The 25314-nt window shown below is 39.7% G+C and overlaps 1 protein-coding gene across 3 annotated transcripts in view; it reads left to right on the top strand.

The window, feature by feature from the left end:
- Positions 1-19491, top strand: part of LOC144694453 (methylated-DNA--protein-cysteine methyltransferase-like) — a 388079-nt gene extending 368588 nt beyond the window's left edge. For all 3 annotated transcript variants that reach the window (XM_078564883.1, XM_078564884.1, XM_078564886.1), the window contains one exon: positions 18448-19491. In XM_078564883.1, the coding sequence (XP_078421009.1) occupies positions 18448-18618 (171 nt within the window). In that variant the 3' untranslated portion in view covers positions 18619-19491. The remainder of the gene's footprint in view (positions 1-18447) is intronic.
- The last annotated feature ends 5823 nt before the right edge of the window (positions 19492-25314 follow it).

Below are 25314 nucleotides of genomic sequence, written 5' to 3' on the forward strand. Positions count from 1 at the left end.
TGCAGCTGGTGACACTTCCTGTAGATACGTTTATCTAGGAGACATGGTGCGTCCATGACTTCCCACATTCCACAGGATGCACATGCTACTTGTTCAAGCTGCTCTAGCATACCTTAACTTTTACAAACTATTTATTATGAGTAGAATAACTTACCAGTCACTCATCAATCAGCTTCCTCCTCTGTACCGAAGTAAGAACCAAAGGTAAAACAAAGCACCTCCTTGTCCTTTTCACATCACTCACCAAACTCCCAGGTGTTCATTCTGTGAAGTCACACTCTGTCACAAGTTGCACTAATACCCCTGTATTTATACTAGTTGAGATTTAGATGAGTCAGCTCTGCTAGAAACCAGATTAAGCTAGCTACCTAATTAACTTAATACAGCTGCTCTCTAGTAGAGAGCTTGTTTATCCTTAAGACTGGATTTAGAAATTTAAACTTTAACTAAAAATTACTGTTTTAAGTTAATGCTAAATGCAAACAAAACTAGAATAAAACTCCCTCGCTCAACAAACTCCCAGCTGAAAAGTCGCACTCATTGAATAAATTTGAGGCTGAGTTAGACAGATTTTTGGTATTTTAGGGAATCAAGGGATATGGGAGCAGGGGGAAAAGTGGACTTGAAGCTCAAGATCAGCTATGATCATATTGAATGGCAGAGCATTCTTGACAGGCTGTATGGTCGTCTTCTGCTCCTAGTTCTTATGCTCTTATGTTCATATATCCGACAAGTATTCCTTCGTAGTTAGCTCACTGCACGTAATTCACACAGTGACCTTCCAACTTCATCAGAAGACAAAAGAGAAGTCGTCATTAGCTGAGAGAAGCAATGTTTTTGCTAAAATTATGCCAAGGACACTATGGATCAACTCACCTTTGCAGAGGAAAAAACTTCAAATACTTTTCTGTATTTCAGATTGATTGTAAGGTCTATGGTCCTCAAAGGGCAAACGTGGAGTTCAATTAACAAGCTCATTAGAACACTACAAGGGACTCGTAAAAGAATCATGAAGGCTCTTGGGAGTAAGGGAATGTTGGACTGATTAGTTCAAGGTCATTTTAATGACTGCCATGCAGGTTAAGCAAGATCACCGACAGTGGTTACTATAAGGAGAGGTCTAAATAAAAGGTTTCTGCATGAATTTATCTTGTTATGCTTGTCTACAGTTCAAAGCTTAGTAGTCCAGAATTTTTTGGTGCAGTACTCATTATAAAGGCATAAAACAATCTCTTAAGTGACCAATATGGCGGGCATGCCCATATATTCCATGGCAAACATGCACAGCCCCCCTTATCATAACAGCTCTTCCATATAAGTACCCAGGACACGCACCGGATATGTTTAAAATGTTCGTTAAAAGGTTCAAATAAGGATAAGACTCCTTTTTAAAATTTGTCCCAGTGTCTGACTCACCACATGATAAACTTATTCGACAACTTGTGGAATAAACAGGCAGCAAGGGCCTTTTCACAATATTATTCCAAGGGCTTGTCCACTACATAGAAGTTAGTTACTGCTTTGTCCCTCTAGATTGTTGGTTAATCTACGGACGGTTTTAAGTCTATATTCTGACTTGTACAACTGGCTTTTGACTTTGAGATTTTTGCTGGGCCACTTTTGGCTGCTTTTGTAACCATTTCACTGCAGTAATAGATGGCCTGGTACATCAACCTTTGAGACTAGAAGATGAAAGGAAGCAATGGAAAACAGGAGTAACCTGGAGCAACTGGGAGAAGAGGGAAAAGGAGAGCACTGCACAGGAGATCACATACAGTGGATCTTCAAGGAGAGCACCTGCCTTATTTTCACTGACAAACAATGTGTCATGTCCTCTCCTTTCAAAGAGGAAGCTGTCACCAAGCTACATTAACTGCTGCAATCACAACTTGAGCCTCGAACCAGTCTGTGGTTCGTCCTGTCCTTGTGCAATCACTTGGTGCTCATTTACCTATCGTGCTCCTGGGAATGTGATCTCAGTGGCCAAAGGCTGGGAGGTGAAAAGCTGATGAGCTTCCATTGAGACACTTTGATCAATGTGGAAAAGCTTGAACAGCTCTGTGCTTTGAGGGCTCTGATGTAGATTGCAGCAACTTATCCAGATAGTCCAAACTGCCACAGCACATACTATGTGGCACTAGCAAGGGCATTGGCAGAGTCGGTGGTAATGCAGCTGGCATGCTGTCATCCAGAGAGAACAGTGGGTGCCTCGCATCTTGAGCCAGGCCACTCTCGTGGGACTGCCCCTCAGCACCCATATGGCTTTATGTGCGAACCACACGCAGGAATGATGTGATGCCCTGGAAACGGCTTTCAACACAGACTCTGAGAAGCAAGATGGATCCTGTCTGAACTCCCACACCAACAATGTGAGCTATTATGGAAACAGTCAAATTGATCAACAGAGGTTCCATCATGGATGCACTGACCATTCGTTTCATGTTTACAGAGTAGTTGCCACACTCTGCATGAAACCCTGACACAAGATTGAACTGGACTCCTCCATTCTCTGAGTCATTGAACGCAAACTTTATGGCAGGCTACCCATTTCCTGTTGTATGCCCATCATCCTCCTTCAGTATACTGAACACTTGAATTCAACATCTGAGTCCTCTGCAGCAGGGTACGTGTTCTTGTCCTCTGGAGAACTAGCACCTGTGGTGTTCTAGCTGCCTGCTCTAGATTTTGCAACTTGTGATAATTCAGTATATGAAGACCTCTCCATAGGCTACCCTCTAGACCATGTCTAGTGTCAGTTTCCAAACTGGTGCTTGTTAGGGTCTGATCGAGTGATACTACATCTTCAGGAAGATTGACCTTCTCCTGAAGTGGCAAAGGGGCTTTCACATCTCCAGCTCCTGAACATGAAAGAGAAGAACAGATTTATCTTTTAATCTGAAGGGAGAAGAAAGAGCTGTAGTTTGCAATACGGAAACGTATGGGATGGGACAGAAGGAAGAAAAGAAAGGAGGATAAAATATGAAGAAATTCTGTGCGATGTCTCCTCCAGTGATGCCACTCACCATGGCTATAACCTTACAACGACCAGTGATAATCAGTATGTTTCTTGTATGGGAAGTGGATGTGTAGGCAGGATCAGCCTTCTCCGATCGTGGCTCCTGCCACAAGTTATACACGACCTTCTCCTGCAAGAAAGAAAGGGATATGGTAGCAACATCCATGTGAGGTATTTAGAGAACGTGTACATGTCATGGTCAAATAGTTTGTGTAATGAGTTAGATGTGAGCTGTGAGGAAATGAAAGTTTCAACAGTGGAGAGAGGAGCGTGTGCAGAATATAGGGGTAGGAGGAAAAGGATATCGAGTGGAAGTGTGGTGCTGTGATTGTAGGAGAGTGAAGGGAAGCAGGAGGAGGAAGAATTATAAATACTGAAGCAGCAGCTGTGAGGAGATAGTAATTGAGGTGAGATCATTGAACTTCTTTTGGCAGTGTAGTCTTGTCCCAGGAGCTAAATTCATGGCATTGACCTATCCTCACTGGTGTAGGAAGAGTTGCTTGGATGGCTTTCTGACCTCCGGAGAAAACAGAATCTCCCTCCTATTGTTCACTGCCTGGATGCATTGCAGCTATTTCTTTCCATACAGACATATCGTGCTATCTACAGCCAAAGTGTACTTCTCCTTTACGAGATGCTGGCTGCCTTTAAGTAACATCAGTGAACCTCAATATCCCTCCTCCCCAGCCCAAAGCCAGTAAATAACGCTACCTTTCACACCTGTTCAAGTGTGCAGGCAGCGCTATTTATTGGCCAGCAGCAACTTAACATGATCACTGTAGCACAAGCTCCATGTCCTTGCCTGCCATTTTTGGGCACAACCAAATTGTTAGTTTAATGTAAGAATTAAACTGAATAGCCTCTGGTTCAGGGTCAGGATACTTAAGTATGCTGGCTGCCATATAATTGAAAATATGAAAATATGTCCTCCGAAACAGCTGTGAGTCCAGAAAGGGTTTTGTGAGTTCCAGCAGGCCCTTCTTGTAAAATTTATGGAGCTGCAGCCGATTTTCAGTTGGGGTACTGCAGAAATATGTAGGGCATCAGAAAAGAAGTGTCAACAATTGTTTTTCTGTAAGCCGACAATGTGTCATCATAAATAAACAGTTTTGCCTTCTCTATCTACTTATTTTTTAGATCTTTTACCTTCCTGCAAATCATAAGGCTGTAAGAAAAAGTCTTATGTTTTGCTCGCCGGGGGGTAGATTCACAGGACAGCCACATGCTGGGATTGTCGATTAGAAGTGAAGTGAAGCTTCTACCTATATTGCTTGAAACAACGGAACCTTATTATAAAACACACCAGTAAACATTCACAGAGTCGAGATTGGCATGCTCTATCATTTTGAGCTCCTTAAGGGCGAGTTTCAAGGAGTCCATACCTGGGCTGCTCCACTATAGGCAACCCTAAAGAGGTGGAAGTCAAACTCTTGATCGCTATGTTCAGACAACAGACAAAAATGTGCATGTAGGCAGTCAGTTGAAGAGTTCTATTGAGAAAGGCAGGCAGACACTGGGCCCATCTACCTTAAGAACAGATCTGGCCAAACCCAGAACAAGCCTATGATAGGACAAGTCAAAAGAAAGTGCTACATCACCCGCTAACCAGAACACTTAGTATAGTTTATAATTTTCTTTATTGCAATGAAGAATTGAAGTTACATTGAGATAAGTTGTGATATACATCTGGCAAGGAAGAATTCCCCAGTACTATGCTGAAATATTGACCTAGATTAAGTGTCAGAATTCTGAAGTGGGATTTCAATGCATAATCTTCTAAGCTCAGTATCACTATATGGCGTGTCCCCGCAATATATGATGTATATCATTCACTGGGTAATGAATATGTTACATTTTTGTGAATATTGTATATGCATTCATCATTCCATAAAATTTTGGGATCTTACCTAGATATTCCTATTGCTTTTGTCCAAATCAGTTACCTGTGTTAATTTTTTGACATTTTCATCATTGTACATGTGATTAGTATATTGCAAACCAGCAAATTTGTTAACTTTTCTGAAAATCCTGGAAGATCCTAGCTTTTATTGTAGTTAAATGATGCAAGAAGTATGGTAAAGCTGTTAGCTTAAAAAATTGAGTTCACAAAGCCAAACAGAAAATGGACATTTTGGGTTGGATTTGCCCATGGTCTTTGGGACCCCAATGTCAGGAACACGTGGGGGTCCTGGGCCTGCACTTTCCAGCAGCAAGACCAATGGCACAATCCTCCAGGAAGCTACCTATTAAGAACAGCAGGCCGACTCTCGTTTCTGCAGACTCAGTCTGAGCGTTGGCAGCTCTGTAGCCTCACTGGGAAAGGCGGGCACTGCTGAGGCAGGTCAGGAACCGTGAGGACACTTCAACATAGAAGCACCCTCAGAGGTGGAATACAAATTTGAAAAATATCAGATTTCAACGCCGTTAGGCCCCTCAGAGTACCCCCTCCACCTGAATCACTTGGGCACGGATAGGGCCTTTCCTGCCCACAGCCTTGTCATTGGGGCAAGGAGCCTCCACCTCTGAAGACCAACCACCCCCTCTCCACACTTCCCACCACACCCCCGCCCCCAGCCTGCCACAGGCATGCCACCTCCATCAAGCTGGGGGCCTCCGCAAAGCCAGTAAGGCTGCAAAATTGTCCTTTATTGGTGCCTTAACAACATTAATTGGCTGCCTGTCCCTGGGATTGCTCCTGGGAGCCATACCAATGCAGCTTCCCCTTATTTTCTTGGGGACAAACCTCTCCCCTCCCCATTGATCCCCTGTCTGCAAGGCCACCAGCACATGGCCAGGAAAATTCAGCCCTTTGTCTCTGTAACTCCATTTATTGACATTGGAAAATGGATTTGGAAATAGGTGCAATTATATTGCTGCAGTTGGTCATAGTGGAATGGTCACCTTCTACTGTATAAAACCTAAAACAAGTAATGAGCTTGACACCACCATTGAATACTGTTGAATTCAGTCTACTGACAGGATTTGCTAAATGCAGTTCAAAGACAATCAATACATGGTACAGAGAGTTTTTCTTCACCTTTTTTAAACAAGAGCTTTATTGGGGAGTTAGTTTATTCACAGATTGCCACGAGCGTTAATGAGTGCCAGCGTCTTGTTTTGCCAGTCACCTAGATGGCTGTTGATAAAGATTTAGCATCATGTTCTAAGTGTCAAGGCTGTCAGTAGTGCTGAACCATTTGACCAGAAGAAAAAACGCACAGGGAGCTATTGATTACAGCTTCTCAGTGTCACTTGTTCACCAGGATTTAGGTATTGATGAGGCCTGGAGTGAAAACAAGTCCTTTCCCTGGTGGGCTCTACCCAGAAGTACAAAATGCAAAGTTAGAGAGAATATTCAGCTGCTACCTGAATCTAAGGGGCTCCAGTATTGATCGAAAGTCTCCTTCATGTTATTTTTATTCAAGACAAATCTATGGTTTGGAAATTTACAGTACATGAAAAAGTGAGCATATCAGACTAGATTTATTAAAGTTCATACCGTCAGTATGAAAGATGCTATGAAAAACAAGCTACTTAAATGCTCCGTTATCACTATTATAAGCTTTATTTCGACAAAAGATTGAAGAATCCAACTTCTCAAATGCTTCATGGTTTACTATTATGGAATTTAAAACACAAAAACTTATTGGATTTTGAAGTGCAGTTGCTTTGGATGGAGGCTTCAGCTCTGGTTTAGCCTTTTCAAAGTTGATCCAAGACCCAGGCCATTGAAATGATAAGCTAAAAGGAATCACCAGATGAAAATGTGGTTCTGCTCAAAATTGTCAGGTTGCTGATGTGGGTACAGACCTCATGACAAGGAAATTTTAGGAGGAACCAGTGATGGATGTTTCCCATTTGTATATTTGACTTGGTTCATTTGACTTTGAGTAAAATACCCTCAAAATTAACATGACGCCAGTCCCCTAGTGGTTTAGCTGGTTGAGGCACTGAGCAGCAAACCACAAAGGCCTGTGATTGGTCCCCAACCTGTCCTGAGTTAGCTGATTACAGCCAGTGCACCAGTAATGACAATGCAATTGGCTTCAGCACTCCCATTCGTTGTCTGTGATGCATGGTAGAACAGTCTGAGCACATGAAAGATGTTATATAAATGTCCTTCCTTTATTTCAATTTCTTTATTTCTTCCCTAAAGGATTATCATGTTTGAAATTCTACCCACTGAAAGAAGTCAACACGTAGAGAAAAGGATAAGGGCATTGGAGGGAAAAGGAATGGGTGGGGGAATTAAAAAAGAGGTTACTGCTTCAATTAAAAAAAGAACAAGATGAATACTATGTTTAAAAAAAAAACACTTTTTATCTATTGTACACATTTTAATACTGCACCTGAAGTAAATTGCTTGCCACAATCATGATTATTTTCATGCAAAAAGCATATTTTTCTGACTTTCTAAAATAATTTTTCACACTGTCTCGATTTGCCAGTCTGAGAGATATGGAAGGCAAGCATGTAGCCTGTTCACAAGCTTCTGTAACCAACAACTTGATTGTCCTTGAAAACAGTGCATGTTGATACCACATTCTTTTAGGTTGTCTTCTCACTCAATTGAGGGGAAATTATTTTATCGTTACTTCACGCAAGTGTCTTATGGACTTGCAAGGAACATGAGCTCACTATGTATCAAGCTCAGTGGCACAGTCATAACACCCAACCACCCTGCTGTGCCAGCAAGCTATTTGTACCAGTTTTTTAAAAATTGCTAAAGTCCTAGTGCTAGTGCTGCAATAAATATTTTAATATTCAATGAATCTGTTCTAAAGAGAGGTTATCAATCAAACTGAAACCATATTTCACAGATAGAAACAATCAATGATTGCTGTTTCTAGACATACAAACCGAGATTCATTTTAATACGATTGTAACCCATTTAAATGAATGAGTTAATGATTGTGTTGAATAGTGCACAAAGCAATGTTGTACAAATGCATTAATCAGTGTAATAACAGAAACACCTAAGCCCCAAGTAAAGTAAGCAATTGAAATTGGCAAATTATTGTTTAATTACTAAAATGTAATTTATTTTGTCCCTTTTTGTTTGGAGTGGTCATTCAATGTAATATAGCACTGTGGGGTATGGCAAATCATGATTTAAATATAATTTTTGGCTTAAATCTGAGTAATATTAGATAATTTATTATGATGCAGTCAAAAGTATAAATTAAGTAAGGGAAAGCAAAAATTATGGTGGAATATGGCAAAATAATACAACTGGTACAATTATCTTGTTGCCTTGACTGTATAAAGGCTCATTTCCCAGCACCATTTCTGTACCTTTTTATGGATTAAAAACAATTTCATGGAAAAGGAAGGAAAGTTCAAGGGTTACAGTTCCTCATACAATCTGTCATCGCATTGAATGGAAAACATTTTTACCACCAATGACAGTGATGAGAGCAAATGATATCTGTTTGTCTAGTCTAAGCATTCATCTGGTGTATTCCACAATTACATACTAGACCTTATACATTCTTTTTAAGTGAAGTGCTTAATGTAACTTTTTATGGTTTCAGTGATTATATTTAATGAACTTCCACAATTCATTGAGGTCATATAATACTGCAAGAATCTTCTCATAAAAGACATATCAAGAACAATATTATAATAAACAGTGCTGTATTAAAATTAGGTAAAACAGGACCTTGTTCATATTTGCAATTAGTTGAGTTAATTTACTTTTATTTTTATTGAACTGTATACTTACTGAAACAGTGGACAAGCTGCATGCAGAAAAATGTTGCATCTTACGTAATATACACTTAACCCTTGCTACGCCTGTTTGAAAACTGAGGTAACAGGACATGTTTATTGATTAGTGAAGCCTTTCTATCATATTAAAGAATGAAGTGTAACATTTAAGTAGGATTATTTTATTGCATTGGCCCTAATGGCATTATTGTCGATGGCACAATCATTTCTGCTAACATTTTACTATTTAATGTTTAAGTTGTGAACACTCAATTTAATTCTATGGGCAGGATTTTTGAGTCAGCAGGCGGCCGTGATCGGCGGGCCCGGGAGTGGCCAGGGAACGGACCGCCGCCCGTGATCGGCCCCCGACCGCGATTTCACGCTGGTTGGCCAATTAACGGCCAGCCAGCATAAAAAGTGCACTGAAAGACTCGGCGCTGCCGGGGTGAGGGGTGCGAGGAGGGCGAACACTGAAGTCAGCACAGGCGCTGGGGAGCACGGAATGAAAGCTCCCTGAAGGCACAGAGCGGCGTTAGGGAGCTGAAGAAATTAAATTCAATAAAAACGGATTGAAAAATCTGGAAAAAATGCCCACGCATCAAAATGAGTCACCTTAACATATCGATGCTGAAATTTGTGTCCAAACATTTTAATCTTTTTTTTAATTAACCTCGGAAACCTCATCCCGCCCTTGGATGAAGTTTCCTGAAAAATGCAAAGGCCACCTGGCTGATTCGCCCCGCCCGCCAACCATAATGTTGGACGGGCAATGAAAATTCCCAGTTAATTGCGCCATTAATGGGCTTAATAGCCCTCTTAGTTGTCAGGGGGTGCGCTGCCAACTCTAGCGCACGCCCACTGACCGGAATATCGTGCTAGTGTGCGATGACGGCGGGACGCTCACCCTACATCATCACGCACAATTTTACGCTTGAGCATGTTGGGCGTGCGCCCGCAAGCCAAGCAAAAAGTTCTGGCCTATCAGTTCTAGTTAGAGCTTACCTAATGCCTCGGTGTGTGGCACTGGACTTTACTCCAAGAAGTCGAGGAGTTCCATTTTTGGACTCCTCTCAGCAAAACTATAATGGGCATACAGTTATCCTAAGTTTAGAAATCTTTTAAGGGCAGCATCAGGTTTGTCAGTGACTTTCCCCCTCGTTCCCCCTTCCCCAAGTTGAATAGCCTAACAACTCTCACTTTTTAGATAAAAGCAAAATACTATGAAACCTGAAATAAAAACAGAAAATGCTGGAAAAACTCGGCAGGTTTGGCAGCATCTATGGAGAGAAGCAGAGTTAACGGACTTGAAACATTAACTCTGTTTCTTGCCCTACAGATGCTGGACTGCAGCAGTTCAAGAAGCGCAGCACACCACCACCTTCTCAAGTGCAACTAGGGATGGGCAATAAATGCTGCCCCAGCCAGCGAATGAATGAATTTTTTAAAAAACCTGCTGAGTTTTTCCAGCATTTTCTGTCTTTATTTCACTTTTTAGACTTATACATTAAAAACGATAGTTTTGATGAGATACCAGAATCACTGACACGTGTGAAACTATATGAAAGCAGCCTCGCTGTCTTTAGGAAAAGACAATATAAAGGGAAAAGATGGGATGGATAAAGAAAATGAAAGGTGACGTCTATCACATATGGCACCACTCTTCTAACCAACTTAGAGTGTTCATAAGCATTGGCAATTCCAGTGTCAGCAAGCCGTTTCATTATCACCGCCTCCCAATGAAGCAAGGGTCAGTTCAAGATCAGTCTACACCCACAACAAACTAAATGAATGCTCTTAAAAATTACAATGAAGTGAATGTGTGGGACAAGGAATTTGCAACACAATGCTTTCACCTCTGGGACTTGGATTTGAAACTAGTCAAAAGCCTATCTGCTGGCTACAAGGATCGTATGTCCCTTGACTCAAATGTCATTGAGTCATTCCCAACCTGACTACTAATCACGTGAGTCCACAGCATAAAACTCCCCATAATTTGACAGCAGCTACCACTAAACTGGCCATCTCACTAAAATAGGTCACAAGAATGGCTCATGCCTGAAATGGAAAGGTCACACTGGTGCAGTAGGGAATCATCTTCCGCATTAGGGTTTGAAGTACATTTGCAACAAAGCCAGCAAAACTTTATTGTGCATCTACTTATGCTGTATCTACGCCAAGGGTGCATATTATTGGGATGGGTGATTCAAGTGAGAAATTGTCCCATTCTCGAACACTGGCATGCCTTACTTCAATGAACACACAAAGAAATGAAAGATGCAGTATAACCAGGACATACAGTCAATGAACGGGCAAAGATTGAAGAGCCTGGTTTCCAAATAAGTTTCTTTGCACTTGTACCACATCTAGAGAAGATGTGCAGAAAAATTAATGAGACAAAATTGGGACCATTTGCACCTGTTTCTTTGAGTGTTACAAATGCCCTTAGATGTCCAAAATGGTATCCATGCCATCTGCAGACTTTTAGGCCAGGTTACTATGGATACCATATTGGTGAGGGTGCTAACACACATGAATGCTCTGACCAGCCATCAGAAACATGCAGAGCAGGCAGATCACAATGGCTGTCAGTGTGCAATGCTGATTTGACACCAGTAGTGCCACTTTGGTACTCAACACCCCAGCTAATTCCTTCTCTTAACCTCATCCAGCTGAATACATGTTCAGCAGCAGGAAGGACCCCTCACCAATGTTATTTAAAGGGATCATCAACTACTTACAAGTTAGTTGCTGATTTATCTCTTCTGCTTGTTGCTTTGATTCTGCAAGAGTTTGGTGCTTTCTATAGTTGTTTACTAGTTGTATACGTCTATAGGGGAGTGGTGGGCAGGTGCTGAAGGACCTCTTACTGACTTCAAGGCTTCTGGTCAAACCAATTGCTCCCAGTCACAGGTGCACCAGTAGGTATTCCCTTTGGAATACAGCATGACTTGGTGAATGAAGAAAGGTCACACAGAACAGAAAAGCTGCTGGGAGAGGGAAGAGAGGGGAGAAAGGATCTAAGCAGGAGGAGCTTCAGTAAGACCATTCTTACTGAAATCTACTATCTGCTGGAGCCACAATTGCAACTTCAGAGCAGGGCAAGGACCACATTACCAGTGGCTGTGGAGAGACTATGGTGATGAACATTTGTGTGCCTGGCAGCAGAATTGATGCCTTCATCCTATGGCATTCCACTTTGTCAGCTGCATTTGAACCACAACAGCAAAGCCAAGGATAGATACTGGACAACAAGGGCTATCCATCAATAATATAGCTGATGACTGCCACATGAAATGTGATAGAGCAGACTCCTGACATGTTGAAACAATGCTTCAGCGGCCTGAACCACTCTGGAACAGCCGTGCAGTACCTGGCAGAGAGAGTATTGAGATTTGTGGTGGTCTGCTGGATGATGCATAGTGTGAGGAGCCACCAGTTATATGGCAAGAAGCTGAGGAGCAGGAACATGAGGAGGAGGAGCAGAAGCTTAAGAAGGAAAAGGAAGAGAGAAGATAACTTAGAACTTCTGCTTTGCAGACTGTATGTGAAGAACTGATCCAATTATGATACCAGTAACCACAACTCAAGTGTTCACTCATCAACAGTCTCACAACTTACCTTCTCTCTGTCATTGATCATCATAATGCCTGCTTGTCTAGAATGCAAAATTAAAAGCTACCACAAAATAAACACCCTAAACCAAACTTATAAATCAAGTCATTATTATAGTATACAAAACTCAATTGGTCACCCTCCTGCATTCCATTAGTTGGCTATTTTCCATGTGCCTTTGTCTGTTCTAGTGCTTGTAAGCAATGTTACCCCAGAGGCTACAGTAAAGCTAATGAATGGCTTATGGTTTTTAGTGGAGGAGATTACAGACAGCCTTGGAGGTTGATCTCAAATATCTCTGGCAATAGGCTCTACCATCTTTGAAGGGGCCACACAGTCTAGGCTGGTGGGCTGATGGGCCTAAGCAAGATCACTGGCAGAGTAATGGGTGTGGATGGGTGAATGCTGTCTTTTTGAGAGAAGACAGCAGGTTCATGCTCTCTTGGATCCTTTGTCACTCTCCAGAGATACATATCAGCAATCATCGTAATCTGTTGGAGAACAGATTGCTGGACCAATGTGACACCCTGCTAGGTCCAATGTACACTCTAATCCGTGTGTGATGGCAACAGTCTGAGCTTGTATGGCAGCAGGCTGACCTTGCATGACTGCAGCCTGAACTGCCACTGCAGCACTCAGGCGTTGGATGGCTACTGCTTGTCTGCAATGGACGCTGAGACATTGACCATCAGAAACTGCATCATGGTTGAGTCCATAAGTGTGCAAATGAAGTTGGCCGTCATTTTCATGCCAGAATCAATAGATATCAAGCTCTGCACAAAGTCCTCTGCCAAGTTGGTGCTGGAATCCTCCAAGCTCCTTGCCGTTGATCTCACTTTCTGGTAGGCTTCCCAAGTTGAACCATTTCTGAATGTTTCACAGATCAGATTCATTTCCTGCATGACTGACAGAACCTGACCTAACCATAATGCACCTCCCCTTTAAGAGGTGCAGGCTAACTTTAAGCAGTGCAACATTACAATTAATGGGTATGCTTTAATAGTGATCCCTCTGCCCATTTTCAGTGACTATCAAATTTAGCTCCTAAATGTTTCCTTGCCTTTTAAGTTAAAATGCAACAGATTCGTTAATGTTTTTTTCACTTCAAACAAATATTAACATAAGTAAAGTGCAATTGAAAATCCTCTTTTACAAAAGCAGTTATGACTGATTGCAGTGCAGATCCATTAAAAAATATGTTCAAGAGGGGAACATTTACAGAAAGAAACTAACTCCATACAAGTGACATGGTCACAAGCAATAATATCATTAATTGGGACAGGGGTTACAAGGTTTGCTGATTTATGTTCACCCCACTATCCACTTTTTTTTCATCAATTTCATTTTATAATCTGCCATTTTCCTCTTCCACCTACAGATAATCTTATGACATGTCAGAGTTAGTGGGCAATAGTTTTCAATTTAGCTAGTCATTGCAAAGCACCTTACAAACATTCGTGTTTTCTACTGACCTGTTCGTGTACGAGGTGGAGTAAAATCAGCAAACGTGCTGAAAGCCAAAGAAACAAAATCAAAGATTTTATTTTAATACGGAGCAAAATTATTGGCCCAGATTTTGTGGGAAGGCTTGGTGGCTTTCTGTTAGCGTTCAACTTCATTACTCCTCTGAAACCGACAAGCCTGTCCCTTGCTCCCTGCCACAGGCTGCGCTGTTAAACTCCCCACCCCTCCCACCCTCAAGCAAGCAATCACTGACATGACTTGATGTGGCGTGAACTTTCCCTTTCCACACTCATGGGCAGAATTTTACATTCCCCCTGCCGGCGGGTGTGTAAGCAGGAGGGTGGCTGTAAAATTTCTCAGGCAGCCTTTCCACCAGGCTCCCGCTCGCCCCGACCTCTCCAAAGTTTTACGCTGGGATGGACAAGGCCTAGGCTGGCCTGTCTGTCCTTGCCTCAGTTGAGGCCCTTAATTGGCCAATTATTGATCGCTTAAGCACCGTTTTCTGCCCATCCTCAATTTTCAGGCTGGCAGGAGGAACTCAGGGGTAGGTGGAAAGCACAAAAATTAACCCTGCTCAGGCCTCGGGCAGGAAGTGATGGGGGCGGGGGTGGGGCGGTGGGGGTGGTGGGGGGAGTGCCTCCATCAGCAGCCTCCTTTTAACATCAGGTGCCACCCACAAAAGGACTGGTTCCTGCAGGTGGTCCTCCCCTCTCCTCCTCCTCCCCCCCCCGCCACTCCCGGCCTCTCCAGAAATATCTCTACAACCACCCTCTGCCCAGTGCCCTAAGGCTCAACTCCCACGTCACCCTGAGACCCCCAAAACTTACCTGGTCCTGGACTCCTGGGACTTAGGCTCTGGTCCCAGGTGTCCAGAGACTGGTCCCAGTCCTGTCCACTGCAGCTTCTGGCGCTGCTGAGACTAGAGATCTGCCAGCCAATCAGATTGGCCAGCAGCTCTTTGAGGCGGGACTTCCTCACCAGTGAGGGGCAGAAGTCCCGCCTACAGCCAATTAACTCTTGTTGGAGCGTTAAATAGCTGCTGTGCAGGCAGTATCAGTGGGGATGTGTTCTTCGCCACTCCTTGGATGGCAGAAAGGGAAACCCTGTCATCGTAAAAATCCTGGCCCATATTGCTGCTAAAAACCCCATAAAAGTTCCACTTGTTCAATGAGGTGTACCTGGTTTTTCACGGTGATTTGCGTAATAAGTACTGCTGAACAACAGATCTGGCCCTGAAAAACTCATTTTATAATCGTACAGTGTCATTAAATGTGTTTTATGATTAATTATTAGATATTTAAACTATCTTCTTCATATTTTTAAAAGCAGTTTTTCAGATCATTTCAACTTCTGCCTTCACCCCATATGCATGCTCCATTCTTTATTCTCTGTATCATTTTTAATAAGTGATTTTGTTTTAGTGCTTTTCATTTCCTGTTTGGCTGCTTGTGATAATTCTTTAATGTGATTGGCTGCTTGGACAATATTTCAGTTGTAGAGATGATGTGGAATTATCATAAATTTGTTGCATTTTCAACTTCACCAAACATATTAACAAAGGTATAATTTTTCTGTCTCTGGTGTGAGTTAGAAAATATGTGGAGGATGCACTGAATTTGCAAGATACACTTTCAGAGGTTTGAAGATGTTATTTATATGCATTTTTATTACACAACTCATAAAGTAATGCATTTCTGTGCATGAGATCAATAGAAGTTACCAAACCATTGTGTTTTATTCTTGCACTGGAAATGTAAATCACAATGTTTTGAAATTGAGACTATGATTTTTTCCTCACTGCAAGCACTAGTTTCCAATGATATGTTAAATGCATTCCACTACTCTTTTTGGGCTAAACAAAGGAGTATGATTGTTCAAATTTTCACCACAATTTCTTCATTATAAAAAGAATGTTGTGCTATTCAGTGATCACGGTGAGCAGTTTGGGAGATTAGAAACTTTTCCATCTTTTGAGTTTTACTGCATCCAGTTTCATTGCAAGGAGTTTCCAGATATATATACTCAGCTGCATTTTGCAAATCTAATCTCTCTCCTGTCTGAGCCTTAGTATTCTAAACACATGCGGTAAGACCTTAAGAAAGCAGAGAAAGAGAAGAAAAAACATTCAGCCCACCAAACCCATTCCTTCCAAAAGCCAAATAAACCAGCTGTCATGAATCCTACCCAATTCATTTTGACTTTTGAAGAAAAGTTTCTCACTATCCCCAAAAGATGAATTAAACAAAACTTCAGCATAATTATCAAACCATAATCGGATATTATTTGTTGTTGACTTCATACTCTATTTGTGATGAATTCAATATCCATCTGGAAAATTAACATCTGAACTTTGCCAAAATGTCCACACTTCATCAGAGAGGCTAGCATTTATACAGCACCTTTTATGACTTAAAGACTTCCCAAAGGACTTAACAGCCAATGAAGTACTTTTGAAGTGCTGTTACTGTAGTAATGTAGAAGGCTGATTGGCCACACATGACCAACCTCAAACCTTAGTATGAGCTTGAAATCAGTTCAAAATTCTAGTCACAACTGGCATACGTGCTACATATCTGAATCTTGCATATCTAAAACATAGCTGTTACCTTCACAGCTACTTCAATGCTCCTGTGGTTGGTTCACATGCCAGCACAACAGGTTTGCCTCTGCTTTACTTTAATCCATGAAAAAAATCTGAATTTAAAATATATTGCACGTGTGCTAAATATACTAGGTGTGGATGAACATATGCCAACCTGTTTTTCAGCTACGCTGTATGAGATTGTGAGATCAAGGTAAATAATGGGTACAAGCAGCTGAAAGGATAGGGGCAAAGGGAGAGGGTTTTTCTATCAGCCAGCTCTTAAAACTAGTCTATTTCCAATGAGTTGATTTTCTGAAACTAATCAGAACACAGAAATGTGTTTCCAATGCAAATATTCAATGAAATGTGTTTCCAATGCAAATGCTAACTTTACCATAAATGTCCTTTTGACAAAGCTGAAATGTTCATGTGTGGTAATATTTCAAATACTAATATCACACCTGCATTGCAGGTACCAATATCACAACTATCTCATTCAGTCTCACGCCTTCAGTCTAAAAATTCAATTTGTAGAACATAGGAGATATATGCTGTAGCTCTATATAGCACATAAAATGGCAGTACACCAAGGAGCTGCTGATGATGGGGGGAGGGTGATTGGAGAGAGAGAAGCTTTGAGAGCATTGAAACTCCTATTCTGTGTTAGGTGTGAAATGGGCCACACTGGAAGAGTAAAACTGTGCTATCTATTTGCTGTTTTATATTTATCCATCCCTTGTCTGTTTGCTAAAATATTTATTTGCAGCAACTGTCTAATTGCTAATTTATTAGTCTTCATGATTTTAAAGGTGATAATTTAGATAATGTTTATGCATATATCTCCCATAACTTAAAATAATGTTGTGGCCTGCGTGATTGGTGTTTTACAATACGTTTAACATCACTGAAGGAGTGTTACATTGCTTAATCGTGTGTGCAGTTTATCAGAATATCCCCAAAACAGGGTTTTTCTTGTATTTCCTGCCAATGCACATAGTCAGTATGACATACCTTCAAGCATTGAAGTTAACAAGCATATTCCATAGATCAAATGAAACTAAATATTGTTTTTAACATAAGGCATAATAATAAATGATGCCCAGTCATATTGAGGCACTATTAAGCTACCTTTTTGTCAATGAATTAAATATTTAAAAAATCCAGGTGCTCTGTGCATCTAGTCACAGTTCTTACATGCAAATGATGAACAAATGTAGAATGGTTGAGCAAGGTTGCATTCGAAAGTTGCACATAATATAAATGCTTGGAATTAAAGTTTCATTTTGCTTCTGGTTATTATTACTACATCTGTCAGATTATTTATAAATTTTGTTAGAAGCACTATTGTGATGTACTGAATCTGAAAAGACTGTGTTACTTCTAAATTATGCTATTCAGATAAAACTTAATTCCAAATTTCCTTTACATGAATATGGGTACATTTTGCAAACTTTTCATCAGAAATAAATGATCAAACTCTCCTGATAGACTGGTAAAGTTTAATACAATTTACTGCAAAGTTAAAATGTCAGATAAGTGATAAATATAGTAACTAATTTATTAATTATGTAGTTCCGTGATATTTCTGGCACGGATTATAACAATTGCTGGTTATTTGGTGAATGGTTAAATATAGCACTTGCAGATTATGCCTAATATTGGCAATCAACAGTAGCTTCATTAATATTCTTACCATGGTGAGCAACATCACTCTTTAAGGAGTCACTCTGCATAGTCAGGTGCTACCAGTATAAATACATCTCAAACAATAATAAAATCGACATACTGAACAAAGCATGAACCCTATTTAAGGGAACAAATTCAACACTGTAATTTGTGACTCTTCAAAACTGCTCTTACTATCCTCTCACAGTTTATTATGTCATCTGATTGGCTACAGCTTTGTAATTCACAGCTAAATATCCTTTATTCCCTATATGTCTTTATTTTTATTTCAGCTGTGCAAAATTCTTTGAAGTGGCTATTATATCTCTGAGGTGATGTTTTAATAAGTAAAATTTAACAGATGTATAATGATTTTTTTTTACATTAATCTCAGGTGCCAATTATTGTGCCCTGTCACAGAGTGATCTGCAGCAATGGACAGATTGGTAATTATATAGGAGGAAGAGGAAATCACCTCAAACAATGGCTACTGACACATGAGGAGCTTCTGAAAGAGAGCCGAAAAACATCTCGGGGACCTTGTCCAATCCTGCCACAGAGCTAGAATGTATGGCAACAATATTCAGAATAAAACAAGCTCTTAACACATCCACTATTATTTAGGGAATTTGTAAATATTTGAGTGACTTAAAAAGATAAAAGAAACTTGAGAGTCAGATGCATGGTGGCACCACTACTATATTAAAAAGCCTGGATCTATCCTGGGGGACGGTAGCCTTTCTTGTTTTTACATTTTACAGAAGAATGAGTACAGAGATCTGTGCATGTTGTGTATGTATGTTGTTCCCATCTACAGGCTTTTTTGTTCTATTTTTAATGCCCATTAAAGCAAGGATAAGGGAGTGGGAGGGGCATGGCAAATGTTAGGTGCAACTGCCCCTCTAAGGAAGCATCTGGCTCACCGAGGGGACAGCTGACAGTCTGGAGCTTGCGTGTTACTGGGAGCAAAATGAAATCCTGAGGCTTCAGCTCACACCTCTTTATTTCTGCACAGCATTGTATTTGTCCAGCACGGAAAACTGCACCTCAACCAAATGAGCGTCAATGAAAGCCCTGTCCTCTTTGATGTTTGAGCTACTGAAATAATATTTTTGGTCACGAAAACGTTGAAAAGGAAACAATTTTTTGCTTGATGTTAATTTTTAAAAAGTTTGTCACAGTTTAACAATTATAACATTTTTTTTCTCCTGGAAAAGGTGCAACTTATGCATTGTGTGTATTTTTCAGTAGTGGAGTACTTTTGCAGAAATTCTAGAGACTGTTAAATATGTAAATGTTTCTCCTGAGCTGTGTATCTCTTGCAAACCACATGTAATCTGATTATTCAGTTTTGGTACAGAAACAGGTTCCTTGAAGTTTAAGGAAGGCAAAGATTGTACATGTTCAATTATTAAGAATAAAAATTACTTCAATTATATTCATGGAATATTTTCACTGATGTTATGGGGTCAGGCTGAATCACAGACCTAAACCATACCTTGGTTAGTAATGTTTTTGTTGCCACACTCTTTCATTCATAGAATCAGGTAAATAATTTGTGTGTTTTGGTTTACAGTTGTCCTATAGGTTCTTTTCCCATGGAAATTATTTTATTGGTTAGATGATTAGGTTGCGGAGAGGGACTCTCACTGGCATAGACGTTGTTTGAGCAACGACAGTTATCCTGCCCGGGGGAAGATGCATTTTCCTGCCCTTTCATGCTCCCATTTGTTCTCAGTGTTAGTGAACATGAGCACATGCAAGGATGTGATAATTAGTTTATTCTGAATACATAAAAAAGGAAGATTTTTTAAAATGCACACAACTGGACAATGTAATTTTGGAAAAGACTGTTATGTTGCATAACTACAAATTGTGTCAAATGTGATTAATCACAGAATAATCAATTAAAGGTCGCAAGCTGCCACAATTTTTTTGCAAACAAGCACCTCTTCCTTAAGAACTTTAAAGTTGCAGTGAAGATATAAGTGGACAGATAAATTACATACTACATTGGGACTGCCACACAATTGATACAATAGGATTTCAGGCTGTTACACAGATCAAATGTGATAGCCTTTAAATCATATCAGAACAAGATACCTATGCTATAATACCCCATGTGAGAACACATACGTGGGATGGAAAATGCTTCCTATCTTTTTAAGAGCATGACTTCTTACTTTTTCATGTTACATGTAAGCTTATACATTTATCAGATATTCAGTTTGTCGTTTCTCTTGTAATGGTGTGTAGGCTTAATAAGCAAGTTAGTTTTAAGAGGACTGGATTATATAAATATATAGGACATAAAAGAATAGATAGCCTGCTAAACAATAGAACTAATTACATAATATAATATAAATCTGCTTTCTCACAAACACTATCATCAGTCAAAGCACAAGGAAAAGTGTCTCTGAGTAAATCACTAAGTCATCAAAAAAGTATATTTACACCATGAAAATGTTGTATATAGTATTTTAAGGATGATAAAGGTGTAATCAGTGACTTGGAGTGACTTGTGCTTATTATACTACTGCTTTACAGGTTTTATTTTAGCTTCCCATTATTCTGTATGTAAAAGTCATAAAAATAGATATCTTCAATTTTCTTATTTGTAATATGGCCTACTTGATATTGATATTTCAGTTTTTAGTGGGATATATTTAAGGTCTTCCTTTAATAATAAATGAAAGATAATTCATTAAAATAGTTTCTATAAATAAAAGATATATCTGACTCTGAAAAATGTAATTTACTTTCCAGTCTTGACAGTGAGTTCTCCCAGTTCATCCAAATTGTTGTTCGCACATGTTAATAATGGTTTCTCAGCATCGTTTTTCCAATAGAGGGCAGTAGAGTTTAGTGGAATTACATTACAAACCAGAATACACTCACAAGAGCAGCTACTCTGAATTATTTCTGTTTTAACCTACAACTGGAACATAGAGTAGCTCAGCAGAAATTTATACACTGATTTATGTTGCATGTTTTCAGACAAACTGCGTCACAAGCTCATTTCTTCATATGCAATCACTTGTTTTTTTTTTGTGTGGTTGCACATAGCGCTGAGCAACTTACTACAGCCAGGCAGTAAAATGAAGAATGGCCCTTCTTTACCTACTGATTTCTGATATTGCTAATGATGCCCAGGCTGCAGACTGGAGTGAGCATTAATGAAGGGTGCTATGACACTAAAACCTCTAGGGGTTTTATTTAAAAAGAGAGGCGAATGTGTACTGCTACTTAGGTGTACTTCCAGCATGCCCTCTTCAACCATTATTGCTGATTTCACCTTGTGATTTTTTTTTTAATACTGTACATTATTTGGCATGATCTTCCATGATGAAATACTTAACTCTCATGTGAAGCAGCAAAGTGGTGGAGGAGCTAATGGTGATGTTGTTAGCTCAATTGTTGAAAGAAAGAAATGTCCTTCAGCCTTGGAATTGGGTTCCAGTGACCTATCAGATTTCCTCCCCTTCAGTCTTCCAGTGCTTTGAACTGCTGACATTGAGACACTGTGCAGTCAGGCTCGACAGCTGTTTCTGCATCATCTAATACCAACACATGCTGTTTTAGACCATTTTGAGAGGGAAAGATAATGAAAGATTCAAAAGTAATATTTGTTTTGGCATAGTTATCTTTATAATAAAATAGATGCCCTTGACCATGGAAAAACTGGATTTTGAGATAGGGTTAAGTTTGTTGACAGACTACGTGTTGAGGTTTAAAAAGACTGAGTGATTTTTTTTTATTTTAAGCTGCTCCACGGATCCAACCAAAGGGTGACTATGCACTTTGTCAGCGCGAAGAACCACAGCACACTTTGTAACAGATAGCATATTAATGATTCACATTACTATTTGTATTTTGCAGAATTATAATACTGCCTTAATTTAGGTAACTCTAACACTGCTCATTCGCTGCAGAATCAGCAGAGGTAGAAGTGAGCAAGGAGAGTAAATTAACGTAGAGGTGGGTTCTGTAACTCACTTCAGCACCCGGCCCATCCCCTCCCCCATGCCCCCACCCCACTGCTACCTGACCAGCGAGAAACAATAGTAGTGGACTCCGAGATGCCTTTCATCACCTGAGATCTATGAAGCATGTGGCCAGAGTCCAAGGTTCGCAGGCTGGAAGTCTACAAAGGGAGGAAAATCATGATGAAAATACATTATAATCTCCTAGAAAAAAAGTTTCTCTGCCTTCCCAATATTTACATTAAGCTAACTACATTTGGTTTGATACAAAAGCATTCTTTTTTCTAACATGTATACTCCTTTTATGGACGATTTTCCCACAAAGCAACCGTAATGTATAGCCATAAATTTTGATAGTTTTTGTATTGAATAAATGATATCTGGTCACGTTCTAGGATAAATAATATATTTCTGATGATGAGTATGGTATTACTTTAAAAGTGAAGTAGGACATGCAGTATATGTAGCTTAGTGGTTCCAAATTCTTCTTTCACCTACCAAGCCAATGATGAATAAATAACTTTGTGACAACAATTGTCATATGTACTTTCAGGACTATTGCAAAGCAAACAAAAATAAAAATTCTTCCCTACAACACATTCAAATTATGTTTAAATATTCAGTTACAACTGAATCACTGGACCCAAAAGTAGTATTTAAATGTTCCCTATTCAAATAAATTTAATTGCATTGAAAATATAGGTCAATGAACAAGGACACAATGATGATGTGATGTCTTTGTGATTATTTTGACTTCATCAACATTTAGGTAAAAAAGCATACTTTTCTAAATTGTTATTTTGAAGCTTAAATGTTGTTGCATATTTTCATTTCCTTCGGAGTCTGCTAAATGTTTGGCCAGAACAGCTCCTGGTCTGTATGAAACTGTAGAGGTGGCAGTAAAATACTTAGGTTGAGGCCAAGTAGTGGAGAAATTGCAGGTACTGATGTGTCTTTAAGTGACTGAGGGCAGTAGTCCAAAGTCTTCTGGACCAAGTGGCACCAGCTGCAGACAGATGGAGCATGTCTGGGCTCCATCACCCTCAGGTCTGCACCAGACAAGAATCTATATATTAGGGTGGGAGAATGGATAAGAAAGTAAGAAATGGCCACTGTGCTGTAAGGTGAAAATTGAAATGCATGTGGCATGCTGACATTTGAAATGATTTATGGATGGCTATTGTTAATTGTGCTTTAAAGTTTACATGTGATGCAATATAATTTAAAAGATGTAAGAAAAAATCATATGTAAACGATAATTAAGATCAATCACACACGGTTCTATATAAGAGATCTCGACCAAAGTATTTACAAAGTGTTCTGTTTTCTTTTTAAAAACACTCACTTTCCTATCATAGTTGATTTTACTGGTGTTTATTCAGATCCCTGAATAAAAAAAAAACATTGTCCAGAACCATTTTTTCCCTTTTCCCCTGTATATTGTTAAACTACTTATATTGGTATAAAAAGTAATTTTTGAGCCTGGATTTTAAATGTTATTCCAGAAATTATTAATCACGCAGCAATAATTTTAAGTTTACATTTTCTAAATGTTTATTTCCAATAATTGTTTTGCTGTGTATCATTTGCTGCTATTTTCACAGTTCCTACCAGTGACATTTTACAGGAGTAAAATGAAGGATTATAATGCATTCACGTGAAAATCTTAATTGTTCTTATGCTGTACTGCAATTACTATAGTGTATTGTGGTGATATCATAAGAAGTAAGTACTTGTAACAAAGAACCTTGAAGCCTAATCACAGTGAGAACTACCATTACTATTTATTCACTAATATAAACAACTTGAAAAATGATTTTTTTACTACCTACTTCCATATTCTAATGTTTATTAGTGTATAGTAAATAGAATTTTAACTCATAAAAACATAGAAAAATAGAAACAGGAGTAGGTCATATGGCTCCTTGATCCTGGTCCACCATTCAGTAAGATTATGGCTGATCTGATCTTGGCCTCAACACCACTTTCCTGCCTGTTCCACGTAACCTTTGGCCGGGATTTTCTGGCCCTGCCAGTGGCAGAAATCATCGCCGGCAGGTCAGGAAAATTTGGAGAGTGGCTAAAAGTCAATTTACTTTTGGCCACCTTCCAAATTTTCCCGTCCTGCCTGTGACAAAGCCTGCCATTGGCGGGGGGCCTGAAAATCCCACCCTTTGATTCCTCTATAGTTCAAGAATCTGTCTGCCTCAGCCTTGAATATATTCAACGACTCAGTCTCCACAGCTCTCCAGGGTAGAGAAATTTCAAAGATTCACAACCCTCTGAGAAAAGAAATTCCTCCTCCATCTCTGTTTAAATGGGTGACCCCTTATTTTGAAACTATGACCACAGGTTCTAAATTCCCCCACAAGGGGAAACATCCTCTCAGCATCTATCCAAGTCCCCTCGAAATCTATATACTTATATACTTCAGTAAGATCGCTTCTCATTCTTCTAAACTCCAAGAAGTGTAGGCCCAACCTGCTCTGCTCAAATTCTCCTCATAAGACAATGCTTTCATCCCACGAATCAATCTAGTGAACCTTCTCTGAACTGAGCTTCTAATGCAAGCATATCCTTCCTTAAAAACAGACCAAAACTGTGCGCAGTACTCATGGAAACTTTTCGCGGGAAAAATCTCACAACTTGCTCACATCTACACTGATCATGAATTATGGGCTTCCCACATTGATAAAAAAAATTAGTAATGCACTGCCTATTTACTTAATATCTCCATTTACTACCTAAGTCATTAGTGATGCATCTTCTAACCAGGAAAATAATACCTAACTGCAGTGAATCTAATACCAAAATCTAACTGCAGGTGATTATCACTTAATGACCTGCGTCATCTAAAAAAGACACATATTTGTTTGGTTCTGAAGGTTCTGTTAGTCAGAGAAACCACAACCATAAATCATGAACACCTGGGTCTTTCATGCATGTTAAAATAACTCCAATAAGTTCCTGTTTATATATGATCATGATATATACATCCACTTTGAGAGTTTTGACACATTTGGTTTTGAAAACAAAATGGGGTAAATCCCCTTAGACCTATTGGTGCCTTTCACATGAAGATAGCAATGTAATTATCTTTGTGGATGCAAAATAAATGCCAATACCAAAGGTGTTTTTTTTATTCCAATCAGATGAACATGAATGATACTACAAGGCTGCAGTCACTTCAAAAATTTGTTTGTGTATGATTATGATCACAGTTGTTGTCTTTTGATTCACTCTTCCAGTTCTGGGAAATATCGCAGTGATACACTGCT

The sequence above is a fragment of the Cetorhinus maximus genome, chromosome 20, assembly GCF_964194155.1.
Source record: "Cetorhinus maximus chromosome 20, sCetMax3.hap1.1, whole genome shotgun sequence".
NCBI lineage: Eukaryota > Metazoa > Chordata > Chondrichthyes > Lamniformes > Cetorhinidae > Cetorhinus > Cetorhinus maximus.